At 43.0% G+C, this 18,803-nt stretch overlaps 1 protein-coding gene across 1 annotated transcript in view; it reads right to left on the bottom strand.

Annotated features, from left to right (window-relative positions):
• Nucleotides 1-1,284: 1,284 nt before the first annotated feature.
• Nucleotides 1,285-18,803, bottom strand: part of SLC17A8 (solute carrier family 17 member 8) — a 42,330-nt gene continuing 24,811 nt past the window's right edge. Inside the window, exons 4-12 of the mRNA XM_030553867.1 lie at nt 16,099-16,213; nt 15,454-15,541; nt 10,780-10,866; nt 9,874-10,013; nt 7,373-7,522; nt 6,160-6,292; nt 4,304-4,414; nt 2,707-2,834; nt 1,285-2,117 (exon numbers count right to left, since the gene is read on the bottom strand). Coding sequence (XP_030409727.1) covers nt 1,779-2,117; nt 2,707-2,834; nt 4,304-4,414; nt 6,160-6,292; nt 7,373-7,522; nt 9,874-10,013; nt 10,780-10,866; nt 15,454-15,541; nt 16,099-16,213 — 1,291 coding nt within the window. The 3' untranslated portion in view covers nt 1,285-1,778. The remainder of the gene's footprint in view (nt 2,118-2,706; nt 2,835-4,303; nt 4,415-6,159; nt 6,293-7,372; nt 7,523-9,873; nt 10,014-10,779; nt 10,867-15,453; nt 15,542-16,098; nt 16,214-18,803) is intronic.

Genomic DNA, 18,803 nt, shown 5'->3' on the forward strand with positions numbered 1-18,803 from the left:
ACACTTGGATGAATGCCATCTGGTCCTGGTGACTTGTTAATGTTAAGTTTATCAATTAATTCCATAATCTCCTCTAGTGACACCTCAATCTGTGAGGATTCCTTCGATTTGTCACCTAGAAAAGCCGGCTCAGGTTTGGGAATCTCCCAAACATCCTCGGCCATGAAGACTGAAGACACAGACAGATTAGTGTCTATAACATGTTTTAAATTGCTAATCTTATCATGCACTTTACATTGGCTATAAATGATGCATCATAACCCCACATAACAAGATTGAGATATGACATAAAACATCACAGAGTAAATGGGGTCATTTTACTTGATTTTACTGAGACATGTATCACAATGTAAAACAAACAGTTTCGTGAAATTCTTCATTAAGAAAATATTATTATTGCCACAATGAGTTATTGACTGCAGCTAATGATTTAAGATGATATAGCACGTTCCATTGTAATCTTGGTAGCTTCCAAAGATGGTTGAAAAAATCTAAAGCCATTTTATGATATCAAACATATACTGACGGCAGAGAGACAGTAAGATCAGAATATCTGAGAATCAGGTCATTTCTTTAAATAGAAACCCTTTCCCCCCAAAAAATATACTGTACCTCATTCACAGCAATGGAGAAACTGCAGCAATATGTAAAAGGAAAAAGAGTTATAAGCCCAAAACTATAGACTTTACTTACGTAAGTGATCTCATTCACATAAACAAGGGCTGCTAGGCTGAGGCCTATAGTTTTATCCAAATTTTACCCTAGAAAAATGTATTTAAAGCACTTTACAATAATGAACTGAGTGAAAATCTTATCTTTATGGGACTATGATGAATGGGAAGATGATTTTTGTTTCAAAATTATTTTTTCATGCCAACACAAAATTGGGGGTGGGGGAGGTTGAGAGAAATAATCTCTACAGTAGCCATTATATTGCTTTATCCAACCTGGGTGCATCACGTATAAAGAAAAAAGTTTCTCTCCTTGAATGAAAGCATTGTTGGAATAATAGTTTCAGCAATCTTGGTTACACATTTCCCTCCTGCTGTTTAGTGACCACATTTAATTTAATAATTTTACATTTCCTTCACTCTCACCTCTCAGCAGGAACCTAAAACTTCACCTAACTTTTGTACTGGTGACCCCTTTCACACAGCAAGCCTCTGAGTGCGACCTCCCTTATAAATGTAAAAAATGTGTTGTTAATTTAACACTATTATAAATGCTGGAGGCAAAGTGGGGCTTGGGAGGGAGGCTGATAGCTCGTGACCCCCATGTAATAACCTCACAACCCCCAGAGAGGTCACGACCCCCAGTTTGAGACCCCCGTCCTACACGGACAATCATGGCCAGACTTCTGTATCTATGGGCTTCCTAGTAAACACACATTGTAGTAGGGGGAATATCATTAAATTACCATGAATCCCACAACCTATTATGGCCTTTTCCTTACTTGAAAGGCCCTACTCCCACAATCAGAGCCAAGCAGACAGACCCACTACACCAATGTGGAACTCTGCTAAATTCCATAGGGTTGTACAGGGAGCCCTCAGTCCATCCTACACATCTGATTGAAAGCCAGACTTAGGTTTGCCAGTTATATTTCTATTAGCTCTTTTTCTGTGCTTCAAGGAGAGAATTACTACATCTTACATCCAACCATTTGGCAGGATTCTCCATGAATGAATAAGCAAGTACATATGGATACAGTCTGACTAGCAGGCGGTTGGGCAGGAGAGGACAGGGGCACTTGCCACACAATCACACATTTTCAGATATTATGACCTATCTTGAAAATTTCCATTTTCATAATGGTAGGAAGTCTGTTCCTCTATATCCTGCGTTACTCCCTTTTGCTTTCTCCATGCCTTTTTCCGCACAATGTTGTTTTGACTGGTAGCGCCGTACATTTTCTTTGGACTAACAAAAGTTTCACTGTTCAGTTCCATTTCTTCAGCCAGTTCATCTTGGTCGATTATGCCACATTTCTCTTCACTGAGGCTTTCAGGGTCAGCCCATTCTTGCTCCTCACCAGAAGCAAAGATAGCATAGAATATCACTCCACTGTAGTGCACGAGAGCTGCTATCAGAAAGACATTTTGCCACTCTTCCCGGGTCTGAAAGAATGATATAAGACTCATTAGGTGTGCAGTAAATGGAAATACTAACCTCTGGATTAGACCAGGAGTTAGCACACATTGTACATTGATTGATTGTCGGATTCCTAGTTTTATAAATAAAACATTTGAAGAAAATAATTGTAATGAATATTTCTTTTTCCTCCATAATGATAGCTAATAAAATACTAATGGGATTTCCCCGTGGGTTGTAGGACACCCATGAAGTTAGAAGGCCATGGCCCTTTCTAAACGTGAGAAGTCAAACCCCATTTCAGAGCGATGATTGCTCAGGAACCTCAGCAGTCTTACACTGCAGTTTTCCAAGTAACTCTTGCGGGTTTTTCTGCAGGAGAGAATGATACCACCCTAAGACAGAACCCTAGTGAAATTTCAAGGCAAGATGCTTAGCAGGTGTAAACTGTATCCCTCTTCCATTGATACCAGCTGAGGATATAGCACCTAGTATTTTGGTAAGGGGAAAAAAAACACACAGCTGAAAAAAATTAGAGATCCAATAACCTTTGAAATGATCTTAATCTTGCATGTAATTTAATCCTCATTCTAGAACCAGGTAAGGAAACATTACCTTGTGTTTAGTCATCGCACCAACAATGAGTGGGCACACCATTCCAGACAGTGTCCCCACACCATTGGAGATCCCCATCAGAATGCTGGCGTACCGGGGTGCAATATCCAAATGGTTGACATTAAATCCTGTAACAGCAGCAGCAACAATCAACTGCACAGTCAGTTTCACGCCATGGGGCTAATATGATTTGCTTAACAGTGGTTAAAGGAGATTGAAAAAGGAGAGGGAATCCACAGTGCATTAACCAGGGAGAATGGGGAGCTAACCATCTGCTTTTAGCAAAGGAAGGGGAGCTGCAGCCTTTTATCCCACTTCCCCTTCTTTTAACCCCTACATCTCCACTTTTGGGGCATAACATAGTACAGGAAATATTGCTTATTTTTACAATTTAATCATTTAAGGCTTCAATGCCTGCAGTCACCTAGCATCTGAAGTGATGCACCCAGCATTGAATTTTTAAATAAGAATTAACAACTCATAAATTTGGGTCTCTTTAATTCTTCAACTCAGTTTCATGCTTTAATTTAGGGAGCCTTTTCAGAAACATTTTTTCCCTGTAGTTTTAGTGACAATTTACCAAAATACCAGACAGCCAGAACATATAGTAGAAAGTTTAATTATATTTTCTGTAGATTTCTAGTGGATAAATATTTCATTAGAAAAGATAAAAAGCAATTTAAGTGATTGTCAAGCAGTGTAATACTGTCAGTAACACAAGCTGTGCGTATCAGCTGCGAATACCTGCAAGGAAAAGCCATGTAAATTCCAAATTGTATTTTCTCAAGAGTTCGAGGAACTGAAAGCACTAGAAAGGCTAGGTATTAGTAAAATTGGAATTAGAAATAAAAACTCCTCTCCGATGAGAAAAATCCTGATATTTCTGCAATGGAACACAAGTTTCCTCTTTATCAGGATATCTCTGTGGTCAGCTTTCCATGCTCATTAACAGGAATTCCTAATGAACAGAAATCACCATTTGAAAAACAATGGTGTCCAAGGAGCTGCAGAGCCCCAGCATGTTGCTGGATAAGCCCATGGAGTTGAAAGGAACTGCCTGCACCGGGGCAGAAACAGTTATAGGACACACAGCTTGATGAACCCAGCAGGTGCAGCTGGCAGGGGAAAAGCAAACTGACAACTAGGGTACAGCAGTAGAGAGGTAATTCATACACTTTCTGCAAGTATCAAAGGTATAGAAGGACTGGAGGGGGGGCTGTTAGAGGCGCAAACAGACAGAATCACATGATTACAGTCTGAAAATTATACTGGCAGTTTAAATCACATTTCAAACCTTCTCATCTTACATTTGAATTTCAGAATAGTTAGCTCTGAATCCTATTAGTTTAATGTTTTGAATGATAACAGCCTAATCTGAGGTAAATGTGCATTGCAATCTGAAGAGCATGGAGGTATTGTAAACCCTAGAGTGGTAAAGACTCAGATTCTCACAAATTCCACTCTCTCTCTCTCTCTCTCTCTCTAAAAAATAAAATGCAGGTATTGCAGTAATCATTCTGTTGCAGCAGGAAACACGTCTTTCCCATAAGCAGCCATGTAAGTAGCTAATATGATGATTAATAAGATGAAGCTTTACCTGAAATAGCAAATCCACTAAATCCTACTGCCAGCACCAAGAAGGAAATAGCCACACCTCTTGTATGAGAGTAACCAACCACCAAAAGCAAAGTTGCTTCCATGCCAAAACCTGCAAATGAAACACAGGACTAGATTAAGTTCTAGAAAATATAGTGGTTAAAAAGACACCAATAAGGACTAATCAATTAGTGAGTTTTAAAATACGAATTAATGCACTTTGGGGCATTACAGTTGCCACTGAACCCACTTGCCAATTTTTTGTGGGTCACAATAACATTTTACTGTTTGTATGTTTATTTATTTTAATAGTTCTTCTTTTCCCTGTTGCTGTGTGAGAGACCCAGACAAAACAACCAGAGAAACTGACACACAGGGGAAACAGTGAAAGTAATTACTGAATATGCAAGGTGCTGTCAAATACCTAAAGTAAACAAAACTGGAAAAAAGAGAAATAGCTCTCTCCTCTAATTCATTTCAACTCTAATGATCTGAGATGGCCTTTGTAATAATAGTAAAAGGAGATTTTCTCAAACAGCAGTGAGACATTAATATTATAAATCATCAAGTACCACAAGGAACTTCCGAAAACTAACTTCTGTCTTTGTTAAGAAGTAGTGACCATTCTTCCAGGTGCATCAAGTATGGGTGACATGATGGCAATCCCCTGGTCAGTTAATTTGAGAATGTTCCTTGATGATTTAAGGTCAAATTCAGACCTGCTCCAAGCAGGTGCAACTCTTGATTTACTTAATTCATACCGTGCCATGTATAGGGACATAAGAACAAAGGAACTGACAAACTAGAGTAGTTCCAGAGTCCATCTAGCTTAGTAACTTTTCGCTGACTGTGATTAGCACCAGATGTTTCAGAGGAAGGTGTAACCCCCCAGCTGAGCAATTACACAATAACTAAGGCTACAATTTTGTCATGGAGGTCACGGATTCTGTGATTTTAAGAGATGCCCATGAGTTCACGTTTCAGCCCTGCGTGGTGGGGCTCGGGGATGGAGTACCACCTCCGCCCCCTGACTCACCTCGGTGGTCACCCAGCCTGTGGGTCAGTGTCAATGCCTCCAAGTTACACTGTAATACTTTATTGTTAAATTGTTACCCATTTTTGTTGCCTTGACTGTAACCTGATTTTGTACATTTTTATGACTGTACCATGAATTTTGCCTAATTTTACTACGACGAAACTGTACCCGTAGCAAGAATATATCTGTGATGGGATGTTCACCCCATACCATAAGTGACACATAGGAGGGCATGCAGGGTCAAGTGCCCCTTCCCCTGCAGATTTCTGCTCAGCCTGCCGTGGGGAGGAAAGGAGAGAGGGGCTCTGTCCTCCATTGCGCCTCCCCTCTGGGTAATGTTTAGCCCCTCCCAGAACCACTACTGCCCTCCATCCCAGCATATTTCTGGCTTGCCTCTCCTCTCTCCTCAGTAGCCAGGTCTTGGCAGGGAGCAGAGGGGGTGGGACACCGTTGTCTCCCCAGCCAAGTTCTCTCTCAGGCAGTTGCTGCACTGCACAGAGTCAGCTTCAGCCGGTGTGAGAAGTGGTTCCATCCTGCTGCCCGCCCAGGCCCAGCTGCCAAGGAGAGCAGCCAAACATGCCGTGGAGTAGACACAGCAGAAAGACAGAGCCCTCTGCTGGTAACTCTGGCAGGGTGGGGAGAGCATGGCTAAGATATAAAGCCAGGAAGTTTGCAGCAGAAAGGAGCTGCACTGTGGAAGTTGGCAGTCACTCTCTAGGGGTAGAGAGGGGAAAATAGGAAACCCGTGAAGAGAGAAGTTGTGATTTGTGCAGAAATTGCAACACATGACTATATGTTTTATCTGTAAAAGCCAACAGTACCTCCACAATTCATTATTTTTCTTACAGTGGTAGTGGTTAAAATCTTTCTGCTTCGTAAAAAGTCAGCTAATTGCCCACCAATGGGAACAATAATTGTCATGACCATGTGTGGAACTGCAGACAAAAGGCCAACCTGAAATTAAACAAAATATATGTAAGCTCATGTATTCTCTCGTTCTATTTTTATCCTTTGTTCAGCAATAATTTTTCTTCTGGAATGTATTTGTTTAAACAGACGCTAGGGCAGAGGATTCTGGGCTGCACCTCTTACAGAATTTCAAGCCCAGGGAGAAGGGGTTATGGAATCTTTATGTCACCTTTGTGACATCCCAGTTTTGTGTTGTTCTAGGAGCTGGAGCAGCCTTGGCGTAATTTAGACAGCCCAGGAGGCCTAAGTTATGGCAGCCTCCTTTGGCTGGCCAGTAGGCCACAGCACTGCCAGAAATCTATGGCCCTTATCCTGTCTTTGGAGGTCCCCTACACCAGGGCTTGTGAGGGGGCACCTTGGGTGGCAGCTTTATGGCTCTCTCCATAGCTTCTGCACCAGGGGAATTCTCCCTCAGTCTGAAATGGGGATTTTAGGGCCCTTTTATGCCACTCTGTCCCTCTCTGTCAGCTTAGAGGAGCCAGAGAATGATTCGGAATCTCATCATAGTATTTTCATACATTTTTCTGGTTCTTATAGTTACTCTTGCCAAGGAATTAATTAGAAGAAAGTTAAAATTCCACTTATCCCTGCACTTGTTATAAATAGGCTTAGAAGGATTAGATTTTTATTGGTAAATGTCATTAAACGTTGTTTTCACCATATACACAGCAACCAACAAACATAATTCCATCTATAATAATTGAAATTTATGGCTAGGCAGAGAAAGAAAAATGCTACTTGAGAACTTATTAGGGTTTGATTTTAAGGATATTTACTTTGTATATTTTGACACGTGATGTTGACAATTTGTGTTTTAATGGTTATAAAAGCTTTAAAATTTTCAATCTCAATGTCTGCTCTCATTCAGTAATTATTGTCTGGACTCCCTCCCCCCACAATAATTTCCCACAACTGTGAAAATTTAAATAGATAAAAATAAAAAAAAAAAAGCTTTAAAATAAATATTGATATCATCAGCTATAACTGGCTTTGGAGGGATTTGAGGCCTTTCAGCACCTTGCAGGACCAGGTCCAAAGTGCAAGAGCTGGAATTAAAAAACTTACCTTACTAATTGCAAAGCCAAAGACCTCTTCAAAGTAAGCAGGCTGACTTATAAGCAGCAAATAGAAGGTCCAGCTTCTACAAAAGTTTGCCACAATGATTGCATATACCGGCATTGAAGTGAAAAACTTCTTCCAAGGGGTACTAAATTGCTAGAACAGACAAATTGAAGACTTTTTGTATAGGTAAAAGCAAGGCAGAGACAGATTTTCCTTTCATATTGGTTGTATCCCCCAGTGCAACTTTACTGATTTACACTGGTCTAAGCAAGTGGAGAATCAGCTCCTAGGTTTGTGACTGGGAACAAGAAAGAGCTTCTTTCTTTGAAGGGTTAGGACTTTTGAGATACTGTGTAGAACAGTGGTTTTCAAACTACAGGAATGGAAGGCACTGGGGTACGCTGGCTTTGGTCAGCACCGCCAACCAGGCCATTAAAAGTCCTGGTGGCAGTGCTGCTCGGCTATGACAGATTAGTCACTCCCTTTTCTAACACTGCGCTGTGCCCCGGAAGTGACCAGCAGCAGGTCTGGCTCCTAGGTTATGGGGCCACATGGCTCCAAGTGCTGCCCCTGCCCCAAGCACCTGTTCTGAACTCCCATTGGCCAGTTTCCAGACAATGGGAGCTGGTGGGGGGCAGTGTCTGCAGTCGAGAGCCACATGCGCACCTCCACCTAGGAGCTGGACCTGTTGCTGGCCGCTTCCAGGGCCGAGCACAGTCCATGGTGCCAGGACAAGCAGGAAGCCTGCTTTAGCACCCCACTGGGCTGCTGACCGGCAGATGCCAGAGTTAAGCCCACACACCAACCCCATGCCCCAATCCCCTGCCCCAGCCCTGAGCCCCCCAAACCCAGAGCCCTTTCCTGCACCCCAAACCCCTCATCCCCAGCCCTACCCCACAGCCTGCACTCTCTGCCAGGAGTCCTGACCCTCTCGCATACTCCCACTCTCTGTCCCAGCCCTGAACCCCCTCCCAAAACCCAGAGCCAACTCCTGCACCCCAACCCCCTCATCCCCAGCACCAGCCCAGAGTCTGGACCCAGAGTCCTGACCTCTTCCTGCACCCCAAACCCCTGCCCCACCCGAGATCCCCTTCCCACACCCTGAACCCCACATTACAAGCCGCAGCCCTCACCTCCACTCCCCAACCCTCTGCACCAGCCCTGAGCCCATCCCACACCCCAAATCTCTCATTCCCAGCTCCGTTGGGTCACGGGCATCAACAATTTTCTTTAACTGGGTCACCAGAAAAAAAAGTTTGAAAACCACTGGTATAGAGCAACAGTGGTACAGAGGTAAGAAGAATTATAAAGTAAATTGCGGGAAAGCATTGATATGTTCCTCACTGTCTTCTGGTGTGATTCAATCTGATAAATTCCATATTGTAAATATACAGTAACTAAGTGACAGGCAGATATCAGTTTTAGTCTAAATTAGGGCTTGAACTAAAGTCCTTGGGATCAAATGGAATTTATGCAATTCACTCTTCTCACTTTGAGTTTCCATTTATGCTTCAGTAATCTGTTCAGCAGGAAGAAAATTACATCAGAACCACACTTATCGACAACAGAACTCCTAAAAGAAACAATTTGTAATGATGGCAAGGTGGATATATTTTTTTTCCTTCTCTTTAAAATGGATCATTATGTACACAGTGTGGTATGAACTCCACATGGATGTATATATGTTGATCCAATTAATATTAAGGGTGCAGTGGTGACCTTGGTTGTGCATGTGTGTCTCCAGACAAGGTCTGATTGATTTCAATGAATGCATCAGGTGTGCATCAAAGGGTAGAATTTGACACATTATCCAATCACCACGATTGTTGGCCAAATCATCCATAATCAAAAGAGTATTTGGGGTATTTTGTTACAGAGTGTTGAAGAATGTAAGCCAGGAAGGAATAGGTTATCAAGAAACAGCTTTTGTTTTTACAAACAATAGCAAAACCAAGTTACATAAATGGAAGAAGACAAATTTGATCGGAAAATATATTTTGGGATTAGGTTTCTAGGATGTTACTGGTAACAAAGCTAAGAAAAGGTCTGGGGAGTGGGAGAAGAGGGCAAAAACAAAAAACTTAGGCTGTTTTAAGACCAAGAGTGAAAGAGAACCCTGACTGTGCATCCAGAACTTCCACTAACAAGAGTTGTAGGCAGCTTCTGATCTAGGTAGCAACATTGACTTCATTTTTTCTGACCTCAGCTGGGTTACTCATAAGCGAGATCAGAATCTGGCCCCTTAAGTTTAGACAGAGGTAGAAACCTTGAGCTGAAGGACATTGAGTTGTGTAGATGGATTAGATGTTTATATTTTTATTCATGGGCTGGATTCTGTAGTCTTTAAGAAAAGCAAAGCTGCCCTTATGCACGCTGAAGTCCTACACTGTATCCCTATCCACACATTGATATAATGCAAAGTCTTAACATGTTTGTTTGCCATAAATGACAATGGCCACCAAAACCCAGGTATTTTCTGTCTATGACCATTAAATTATACTTACACTTGCACTAACTAGGCTGGCTCCTTCTCCTATACTTGTTTCTACGTATGTCCTTTCTTCACTGGTTATTGTTGGATGTGCAGCAGGGCTCTCATAGGCATGAAACAACCAGAATATGTACCAAACAATTCCAAACATTCCTGCACAGGTGGAAGGAAAATAGATTGGTTTCAAATACCATTGGGTAATGGTAAAGTATCTGTAATGCCTAACGTTTCAGTTATCTATCTGAGGACCAAATCAAATCAAAGTCCGGCAGGAAGTCTGCACAAATTCACATGGAAAAATTATAGCTGCCTAGTTATACTGTGCCCATCACAGTGGTATCTGAGCAGCTATTCAGCACACTGCACTTATGTGCCTGGGGAGGTTGAGGGAAGGCAGAAGCACATATCTGCATGGGATGTGGGTGGGGGGAGGGAATCATGATTAATCCAAACTAAAAAATATATTGGTATGGGCTATGTAAAGACATAGTAAGCAGATCCCAAATGGCAAACCTTGCAGCATACTCTGTGCAAAGGATCAAAGTGAATTATGCTATCTCTGAAACAGACAAACAAACATGCATGGGTGAGCTTCCCCATTGTGTGTGGCTTTTGGAGCCCCTACTGTTTTGTGAATGGGTAAGTGTTTAGGCACAAATAAGAGGCAACTTCAGGAATGTATAGCTGGGTGGTTAAGTGGGCTTTCATAAGGACTCACCAGTATGTAGCCCTGCACTATATGTTGAAATAATTACAGTTGAAAAGCATTTTACAATATGTTACCATAGTATCTTTTAATACTTCACAGAAAGCTGACAATAAGACTGAACAATTTTGATCAGTACCATTTTTAAAATAGATTTGTACTACACTAACAGTGCTGATCCAACTGTGTGCCATTTTACAGTAAACAACTCACCATAAATGTAAAAGACTGATGGCCATCCTATATACTGTACCAATACCCCTGCCAAGGGCATGGCAATCACTGCCCCAGCGTAAGAACCTGAAGATCAAAAGGATTGAGAAACCATGTCAGCTATGTTACCTAATTCCTCCAACTCATTTCCTATAGGTATTAGAAGAACTACACAGGAGGCTGGAATAATTTGTGTACTAAACAGTAAACCCTGTATATGATGGAAACCACTTCAAGCCAGCACCTCTAGTTCCAGCACTCAGCAACTACAGTGTGCACTTAAGACCAGCGTCACAAATTCCAAGCGGTACCTTTATCATGCAGCAGCATATGTTGAGGTAGGTAAGCTGTATTACGCATATCGATTAATTGTGCTACAGAGATGTTAACAGCCTGATTTTCAGAAGCACTGAGCAGTCACAGTTTTAGACTGAGAATTTAAATACATTCTCCCATCTTTATGCTAGCACCTGTGAAACTCCACCAATGCTAGTAACAGTGGATTGCTCATCTAGACCTGCAGTATGTTAAACAATACGTTGACTATAGCTGTGTTTCTCAAACTGGGATCCATAGACCCCTGGGGCTCCTTGGGAACCCCCAGGGGGTCCGCGAGCCCCACTGATCAACTCCTCCCCCATCTCCTCCCTCCCAGCACCTCCTGCATGCCAAAAATCCAGTGTCACAGTGGGGCTAAGGCAGGCTTCCTACCTCCCCTGGCCCCATGCTGCTCGTGGAAGCTGCTCTGCTGACCTGGGGGTGGGAGGTGGGGGGCAGGGGGCCAATGGGAGCTGCAGGGGCAGTGCCTGCAGGCAGGGGTGGTGCCTGCAAGCAGGGGCAGCATGCGGAGACCCCCTGGCACCCCCGCCTAGGAACCGCTGCCAGAGGAATGTGAACCAAAACTCCCTCTGAGAGCCACACCCTCCCACACCCCTCACCCCCTTTCACGCCCTAACTCCCTCCCACAGCCGCACCCCCCCCACACCCCTCAACCCCTCCTGCACCCAATCTCCCTCTCAGAGCCCAGAATCTGCACCCTGCACCCAAACTCCCTCTCAGAGCACAGAACCCACACCCAAATTCCCTCCCACAACTCTCACCTCTCCTGCACCCAAACTCCCTGCCCCAGCCTGGTAAAAGTGAGTGAGGGTGGGGGAGACAAAGTGATGGTGGGAGGGGGTATGGAGGAAGTAGGGGAAGGGCCTCAGGGAAGAGGGCAGGACAAGGGTTAAGCACGGGACTTGGGGGTCCCTGAAAAATTGTAAATCAAAATGGGTGTCCTCAAGATGCTAAGGTTTGAGAACCACTGGACTATACCAATAGTATGAAGAAACAGTAGAAATAAAGTCTATTTTTAACCTGGTAACGGGTTAAGATGTCTGAGCTCCAGACCAGAAGAGGTGTGTGATGTATTGGTTAGGGATATGGAAAAGGACATGAGCATTTAAGTGTCTGAAAAAGGAATTTCCACTGAAGACTTATATAGACTAATGATGAAACTCTAGCTTAGCACTGACAACTGGGTATCTGATATGTTCTGGGCAGGATACCTAGAATTGTGAACCACAGGGTTACCCCTCTGCCTTACTAAGAGTGAGAGCTTTGCTGCTGCTGCTGCTAAGATGTGGGTCAGCTCCCTGACACACCAGCCTGTCTGCCTCATCAGCAAAGTCTTCAAATCTCTGCCAGTCTAAATTCTGCCTTGCAGGTAACAATCAGCATAACCTTTCAGTGTCCAGTCCCTCTTACTGCACCCTCACAGAAATTATTAGAGTCGCTGCCTCCAAAGACACAGAGCACAATATGCGCCTGGTAGATTAGCTAGAGTCTTGCACTTCACTGTAATACACGGCACAGAGATCATTTTGTAATAAAACAAGAATAAGTTTATTAACAAAGACCAGAGATTTAAGTGCCACTAAGCAAGAACAAAAGAGACAGGTATGGTTACAAACAAAACAAACAGGGATTTCTAGTGACTAAAAAACTTAATCCTCGCAAGTTACAGTCGTCACCTAAGCAGTTTTGTTACTCACATCAGGTTACCAGCAACTCCAGGCCAAGGCACCCAGCGCTGAGAGAATCAAAAGGTGCTGCTCCCTTGTATTACTCAAAGTCCATTGTCTTTGCCTCAAGAGCCAGGAAAGATTCCTGGGTTGCAGACTCTGTCCCCCAGTGTGCTCTCTAAAAATTTGTTTACCCTATATGTACCTTTACTTTCTTGGTCCTCTGCCTCTAACCAAGCTTGTCTAGGGCAAGCTGGGTTTTTGCTCTGCCTCCCAAACACATTTTAAGAATGTATTTCCAACACACATATCATTCTTTGAACACAACCTGTACACCCATTACAGATGATATTCAGGACCAGCGTGTCACCAGTTTATGTACAATTAAGGCTAAGATTTTGTCACAAATATTTTTAGTAAAAGTCACAGGCAGGTCATGGGCAATAAAGAAAAATTCACTGAAGCCCATGACCTGTCCCTGAGTTTTACTAAATACATCCATGACAAAATGGGGAGCTGCTGGGCAGCTGTGGGGGCCAGCCAGGAGCTGCGTGGTCCCCTGGTGGTGACTCAGAGCCCTGCGGTGCCTGCAGCAGCCCAAAGCTCCAGGATCCCCCCACAGCCGGGAATTGTGGGGTCCCCACCATGGTGGCTTAGAGCCCCCCACTGCCCACAGTGGCAGGGAACTCCAGTGTCACCCCACTGCCCATGGCAGGTGGGAGCTGTGTGGGGACCCCACCAGCTGCCACAGCTCCCAGCCACTGTGGGCTGAAGTCACAGAAGTCTTTGGAAGTCATGGCTTCCATGACTTCTGAAATCTCCATGACAAAATTGTAACCTTACATATGATACCTTACATGACACCTTTTAGATACATATTATAACAGTGTGTTGGGGGGAATGGGTGTCCGGTCTGATTGAGTTATCGTACAGTGGGCTGTCTGCCAGTTGGCTCTGAGGTCTTCCTGGATTAACTCTGCCATACATGAGAAGTGTTGTTAATGAATTATTCTGAGGAAGGAGCAGACTCAGGTCTTCACTGTTTGACATTAATTCATACTTTGTTAATGAACACTTTTGACCTAAGTACAAACTATTATCAGACATGCAGAGAGCACCTCACTCTACTAGTTTCTTGGAAAACTCATTAGCTAATACTTTTCACTGGTGACTATTCAGACTGAAGTTTCATATCTGGTCTGCATCCTAGTTAGTCCTGCAGGATTAACTAAACTGAATGCAAGGATTTGATCTGACAAAGTGGGGAATTTTTTAACATTTTTATGAAGCCCATGTGTGCCTCAGTTTCCCGTACATGCAGCATTGTTACAGAGTGGGTGCAAAGAGATTGTGTGCTCTCAGGGCAGGCTAAGACACAGGTGTGAATGGTTTCTAGCTGTCTGGGCTCTTAGGTCCCAGGTCAACGGAGCTCTTGAAAAGAAAGTGGCAAATTCACTTGCCTGAACATGGACACCAAGTAATCAATGATGCAGAAAGATGTCGACGTCCCTTGCCTCTCATCTCCCCAGCGTGGGAACAAAGAACTATGTTGGGGTGGGGGAAGAGATGGAAGGTAGGTGTTGGGTGGGGGAAGCTGTGGAAAGCACACACCTGGGAATCTGACAAAGGAGATCAGATGGTGACAGAGTTTGAACAATAGGGTTCACTGCAGTTTGGCTGGTCTCTGGCTACCCAGAATAGACTGTGCTTTAACCTTCATTTCCCTGTGCTAACCAAGGACTTTTATGCTGTGTTCCAGCTGACTAATAGACCTACTGTTTGACAACACTGGCTGAGTGTCACTGCAGATGCTTGCAGAGGTGCATTGCTCCCAGACCCTAAGATTGTACAAGTCTCCCTCAGGGATCTGTCTCATTGGCACTGGTCAAACAGGGCTCACAGTGTGAAGCAGCAGAGCTGAAGGCCCAGAGGTCCAGTCTAAGGAGGCAGTGAAGCTGTGTGGCTTACCTATGAGGAAAAGTGAGACTCCTCGGGGGGCCTAACATATTGAAAGGATCCTCCCAGAGACTGTTCCAAAGCTGGAGCCATAGCACCAATCCTGTGGATCTGTGACACTTACCAGTTCTCTTTTCAAAAATAAAATGGGGGTGATCCATAGCATCCAAGGTGGTTGGGGGTCTGAGGGAGTTTGCCAGGGTTTTCCCATCCATTAAATTGTAGATTAAACATGTATACAGCACAATTCCTGTACATTCTTTAAAAAAAAAATCTCCCTTTTTTGCACTTCTTTGCCTTTTCCTAGTCTTCCTCTTTTCATCCTCTGTTTGATATTACAGTCCCCTGCTCTCTCAATGCCTGCATTTGCTAGCAGACTATTTTTTTCAGTGATTTTTCTATCTTTTCAAATTTTTTGTTGAATTTTCTCTATTTATCAAGTCTCCATCTTCTTCCTAGTTTTCCCCCCACTGTCCACTTTTACCGTCACTGCTTTCACTCTCCTCTTCACCTCTCTGTCCCAGCTTCTCTGCAGCATTCTCTCCCCACCCACTGACACACCAGTTCTACATCTTCCTCATCCTCTCTCCTCTTCATCACTATCCTCCCTCCTTCTAATGAAGAGGATCATATTTCACTTGCAAACAATAAAGAATTTCTCAATGGAAACACCAATCAGAAACACAGAAAATCTAGAAATCACTAAACTTACCACAGAAAGACGTGGTTGCCAGCCTGCTTCTCTCCAGTGGGGGAGCCCATTTGCTCCACATCCCATGGCACGCTGGATAGGTCACGCCCTAGCAAACATTTCATACACACACATCACACAATTTTGCTTTTACTGTAGACAGTTGCTGTTATTTTCAACTGGTATAATTGCTCTTCAATAATAAGCGGTATGGGAGGGGCTGAGGAGAGCTATGAAGAACTTTGTTGGTTGCTTATGAAGATTGTGAATGGCTTTGAACAAGAATTTAAGTGGTAAAGTACTCTGGTGGAAATGTTTACATATATAGGGCATGCAGTGAATGATAGTATTAAAATGTGGTAGATCTACTTTCCTTTCCATAATCCTGGTCTTTTGAATTTATAGTTTAGACTAATTGAAATATGTAAATGGGTATAATTAAAATTTAATCATCTTAAAAAAGCATAAAGAAATGTTATAAAGATGGGCCTTTTCCCAGTAGTAATACTCGGCAGGAGTAAAACTAACTATCATCACTGGATAAAAATGAACAATAAGGAGCAATGTGGATTATTTAGAAAACTTGAGCGAATCTTTTTCTGACATAAAACTGAAACCCCCAAAATGAGTGAAATATAATCAGGCCAAAATGCTGAATGCTCCTACCTCTACGAGACCTTGCAAAATTCTTACAAACATAACACAGCCATAATGTACTCTTGCAGCAGATGGGATGAACATATTCAATGTAGATGTTAGGAAAATAGCTGCTCCAAATACCCTGTGGAAAGAAATAGAATAAGGGGAGATATTTATTGTTCACTGGGCATAAAAGACATTGGCCCATACTTTGTGCCATTTCACTTGCAAAGGATTTGCACAATGAGCCAAAGTCAAAGTCAACAGAGTTGCAGCTACAGACACCAGAGCTGAATCTATCCCTGGTATGAGTCCTCTACCTAAAACAAGAGTTTTGTATAAACTCAAAAATTGGTACAGAAAAATCTACTGGTTCTTTTTCTTCTTCTTCTCAAACTGGGGTCCTTGGAGCACTTTCTGGAAGTTCATGGCGAACTGATTGATTCCATGAGTCATGATTCAGGAAAGCATCCCTGTTTAGGAAAGTACTTAAGCCCAGGCTTAAATCCTATAGAATTCAATGGAATCTAAGCACATGCTTAATGGGAAGCACTGGCTCAAGAGCTTTCCTGAGCCATGTTGCTGGTTCTGCTAGTTTCCAGCAGCTAATCTGCATTAGAAAACAGTTTAAAAGATACTACTTTCCTAATATTACTTTTCCATATCAGCAATTGCCATAAAGATTTTATGTGATAGTATCTGGGAGGGAAGGTGTCTAAAAGGCAGCATCTTTAGTAAGATATGATGCACCCTACAAAAAAAAATTAAGAATCCCTATTCTTGAATTCTTAATAAGGCAGGACACAGCTATGTTCAAATTTTTCAAGAATCTGAATTCATATAGGGCTAGATGAGTTCTGAAAATGTTTTATGTTGGCTGCAGTCACCCAACCTATATATTCAATTTCAGACACAATGTAAAGAGTAGCAGAAAGGTCTGTGGCAAGACTATAGCTTTAGGCAACATTCTCGTGTGCCAAACATGGTTGGAGTTGAAGGACAGGACAACCCAATTTTCCAGTGCAGGTTTACCTAGCATACCTGAGTCTGACTGTGAATCCTTTCAGGCAGGGGAGCCTGGAGTTTGAGTGTAAATAGAGAGCAGTGCAACACTTACTGCACCATAAAAACAGTAACAATAGAAGTGACAGAAAAAGTGTCTGAAACTGAATCGTATGACAATCATTTTCTACCTGGCATAAACTGGATGCTTGCCAGCAATGCTTAATTTACAATGAAATAGGTGCCATGGGTCAATCAATTAAGTGCCAATGCTCAAGCAATTGTTTTACTTTCATAACTGATGCAGCAAGCCTAGAGGTGCTGGGGCTCTGAACTGCCTAGCCCAGAGGTGCTGGGGCTGCGCCCTGGCACACATTAAGCACTGCTTGCCACTCCAGGGCCATGGCATAGATGAAGCATCTACTTGTCTGTCCGAGACCTCATATATCGCATTTGGATGCCCTCTTAAAGAATTCATTTAAAAACTGGACCTAAAATACCACAGGGAAGAAAATAGAAAAAACAGACAGTGGGAATAATAAGGTGCCTGACCAAAAATGGGAATCTTTATTTAATTAGTATTATTAATATAAAAATTAACTAACTTACTGTATTTCTTATATTTTCATACTTTGTTGACAAAATCTATGCATTTCATTTCTATACAACAAATCAGTTCTATGGATTGCATTACATATGCTATGCATCTCCTAGGTTCACTAATCCAATGTCTCTGGAAATTATTGAACTTCATATCACCAAGAACCAGCTTAATGATCATGTCACAGTAGTGATCCCTGATAAGATGTCTACGGTAGTAAGAGGACATTTGCAAACCACCTTTTTAAATTTAATGAGCCAGATTCTTGGCTGGATTCTGTCTCCATTGCACTGCCGGAGTCTCGAATCAACCAGATCCAGCTCACTGAGAATTATCCTAGTCTGGGGGAGCTCTCACCTGTTGCAAAGTTGAAGCATCAGGCCCCTGTGACACCATCCACTCATGCACATATCTGGCCCTGATGAACAGGGACCATAGCCAGTTGGCAGACATTAAAGCAGCCCCCACAGGCTACTGCCTTAGAATCACAGATATGTGGGCCTGGAAAGGACCTCAAGAGGTCCTCTAATCCCTCCCCCTCATGCCAAAGCTAGATTTATACCAAGCATGCCTTCACTGCTCTCTGGGTAGAACCACAAGTTCTACCACTCTCAGACTGGATCTGAGGGGCACCCTCCCCACTACCACCCATTTACCAACCCTGTTAATCTGACAGGCCCAACTGTCTTTAGCACTTGTCAGCCCTTTTCATCCTGTGACAGCAGCTGATTAAAGTGGCTCAAAAACAACTTCTTCAAAACAAAACTTTATGTATTCACCCAAATGCACAGAGCACACAAAGCAAAGGGATTTTTTTTAAAAAGGAGGGGGGGTTATCTGACTGGGGTTTTACCAGGTTGTTTCCTTGCCAGCTTTTGTAAGTTCCCCTCAGTCCAGCCCCTAACCCCCTCCCCCTCTGTCCAGGAAAGTCAGCCCACTTGCTACCATTTCTCCCTCTCTCAGTGTCTGTCAGTTCATGGCCCAGGGCACTCAACTCCCTCCCTTCTTCTTTGCCAGACCAGCATCATTAAGGTTTTAGCATCCCCTCTGGTCCTAGATTCAAGTCTGGGAAAATAAACCTTGCCAGCCTAACAGTAACTACAGAGTGAGTATTGCCCGATTAATAACT

This window comes from Gopherus evgoodei, chromosome 1 (assembly GCF_007399415.2).
Source record: "Gopherus evgoodei ecotype Sinaloan lineage chromosome 1, rGopEvg1_v1.p, whole genome shotgun sequence".
Lineage (NCBI taxonomy): Eukaryota > Metazoa > Chordata > Testudines > Testudinidae > Gopherus > Gopherus evgoodei.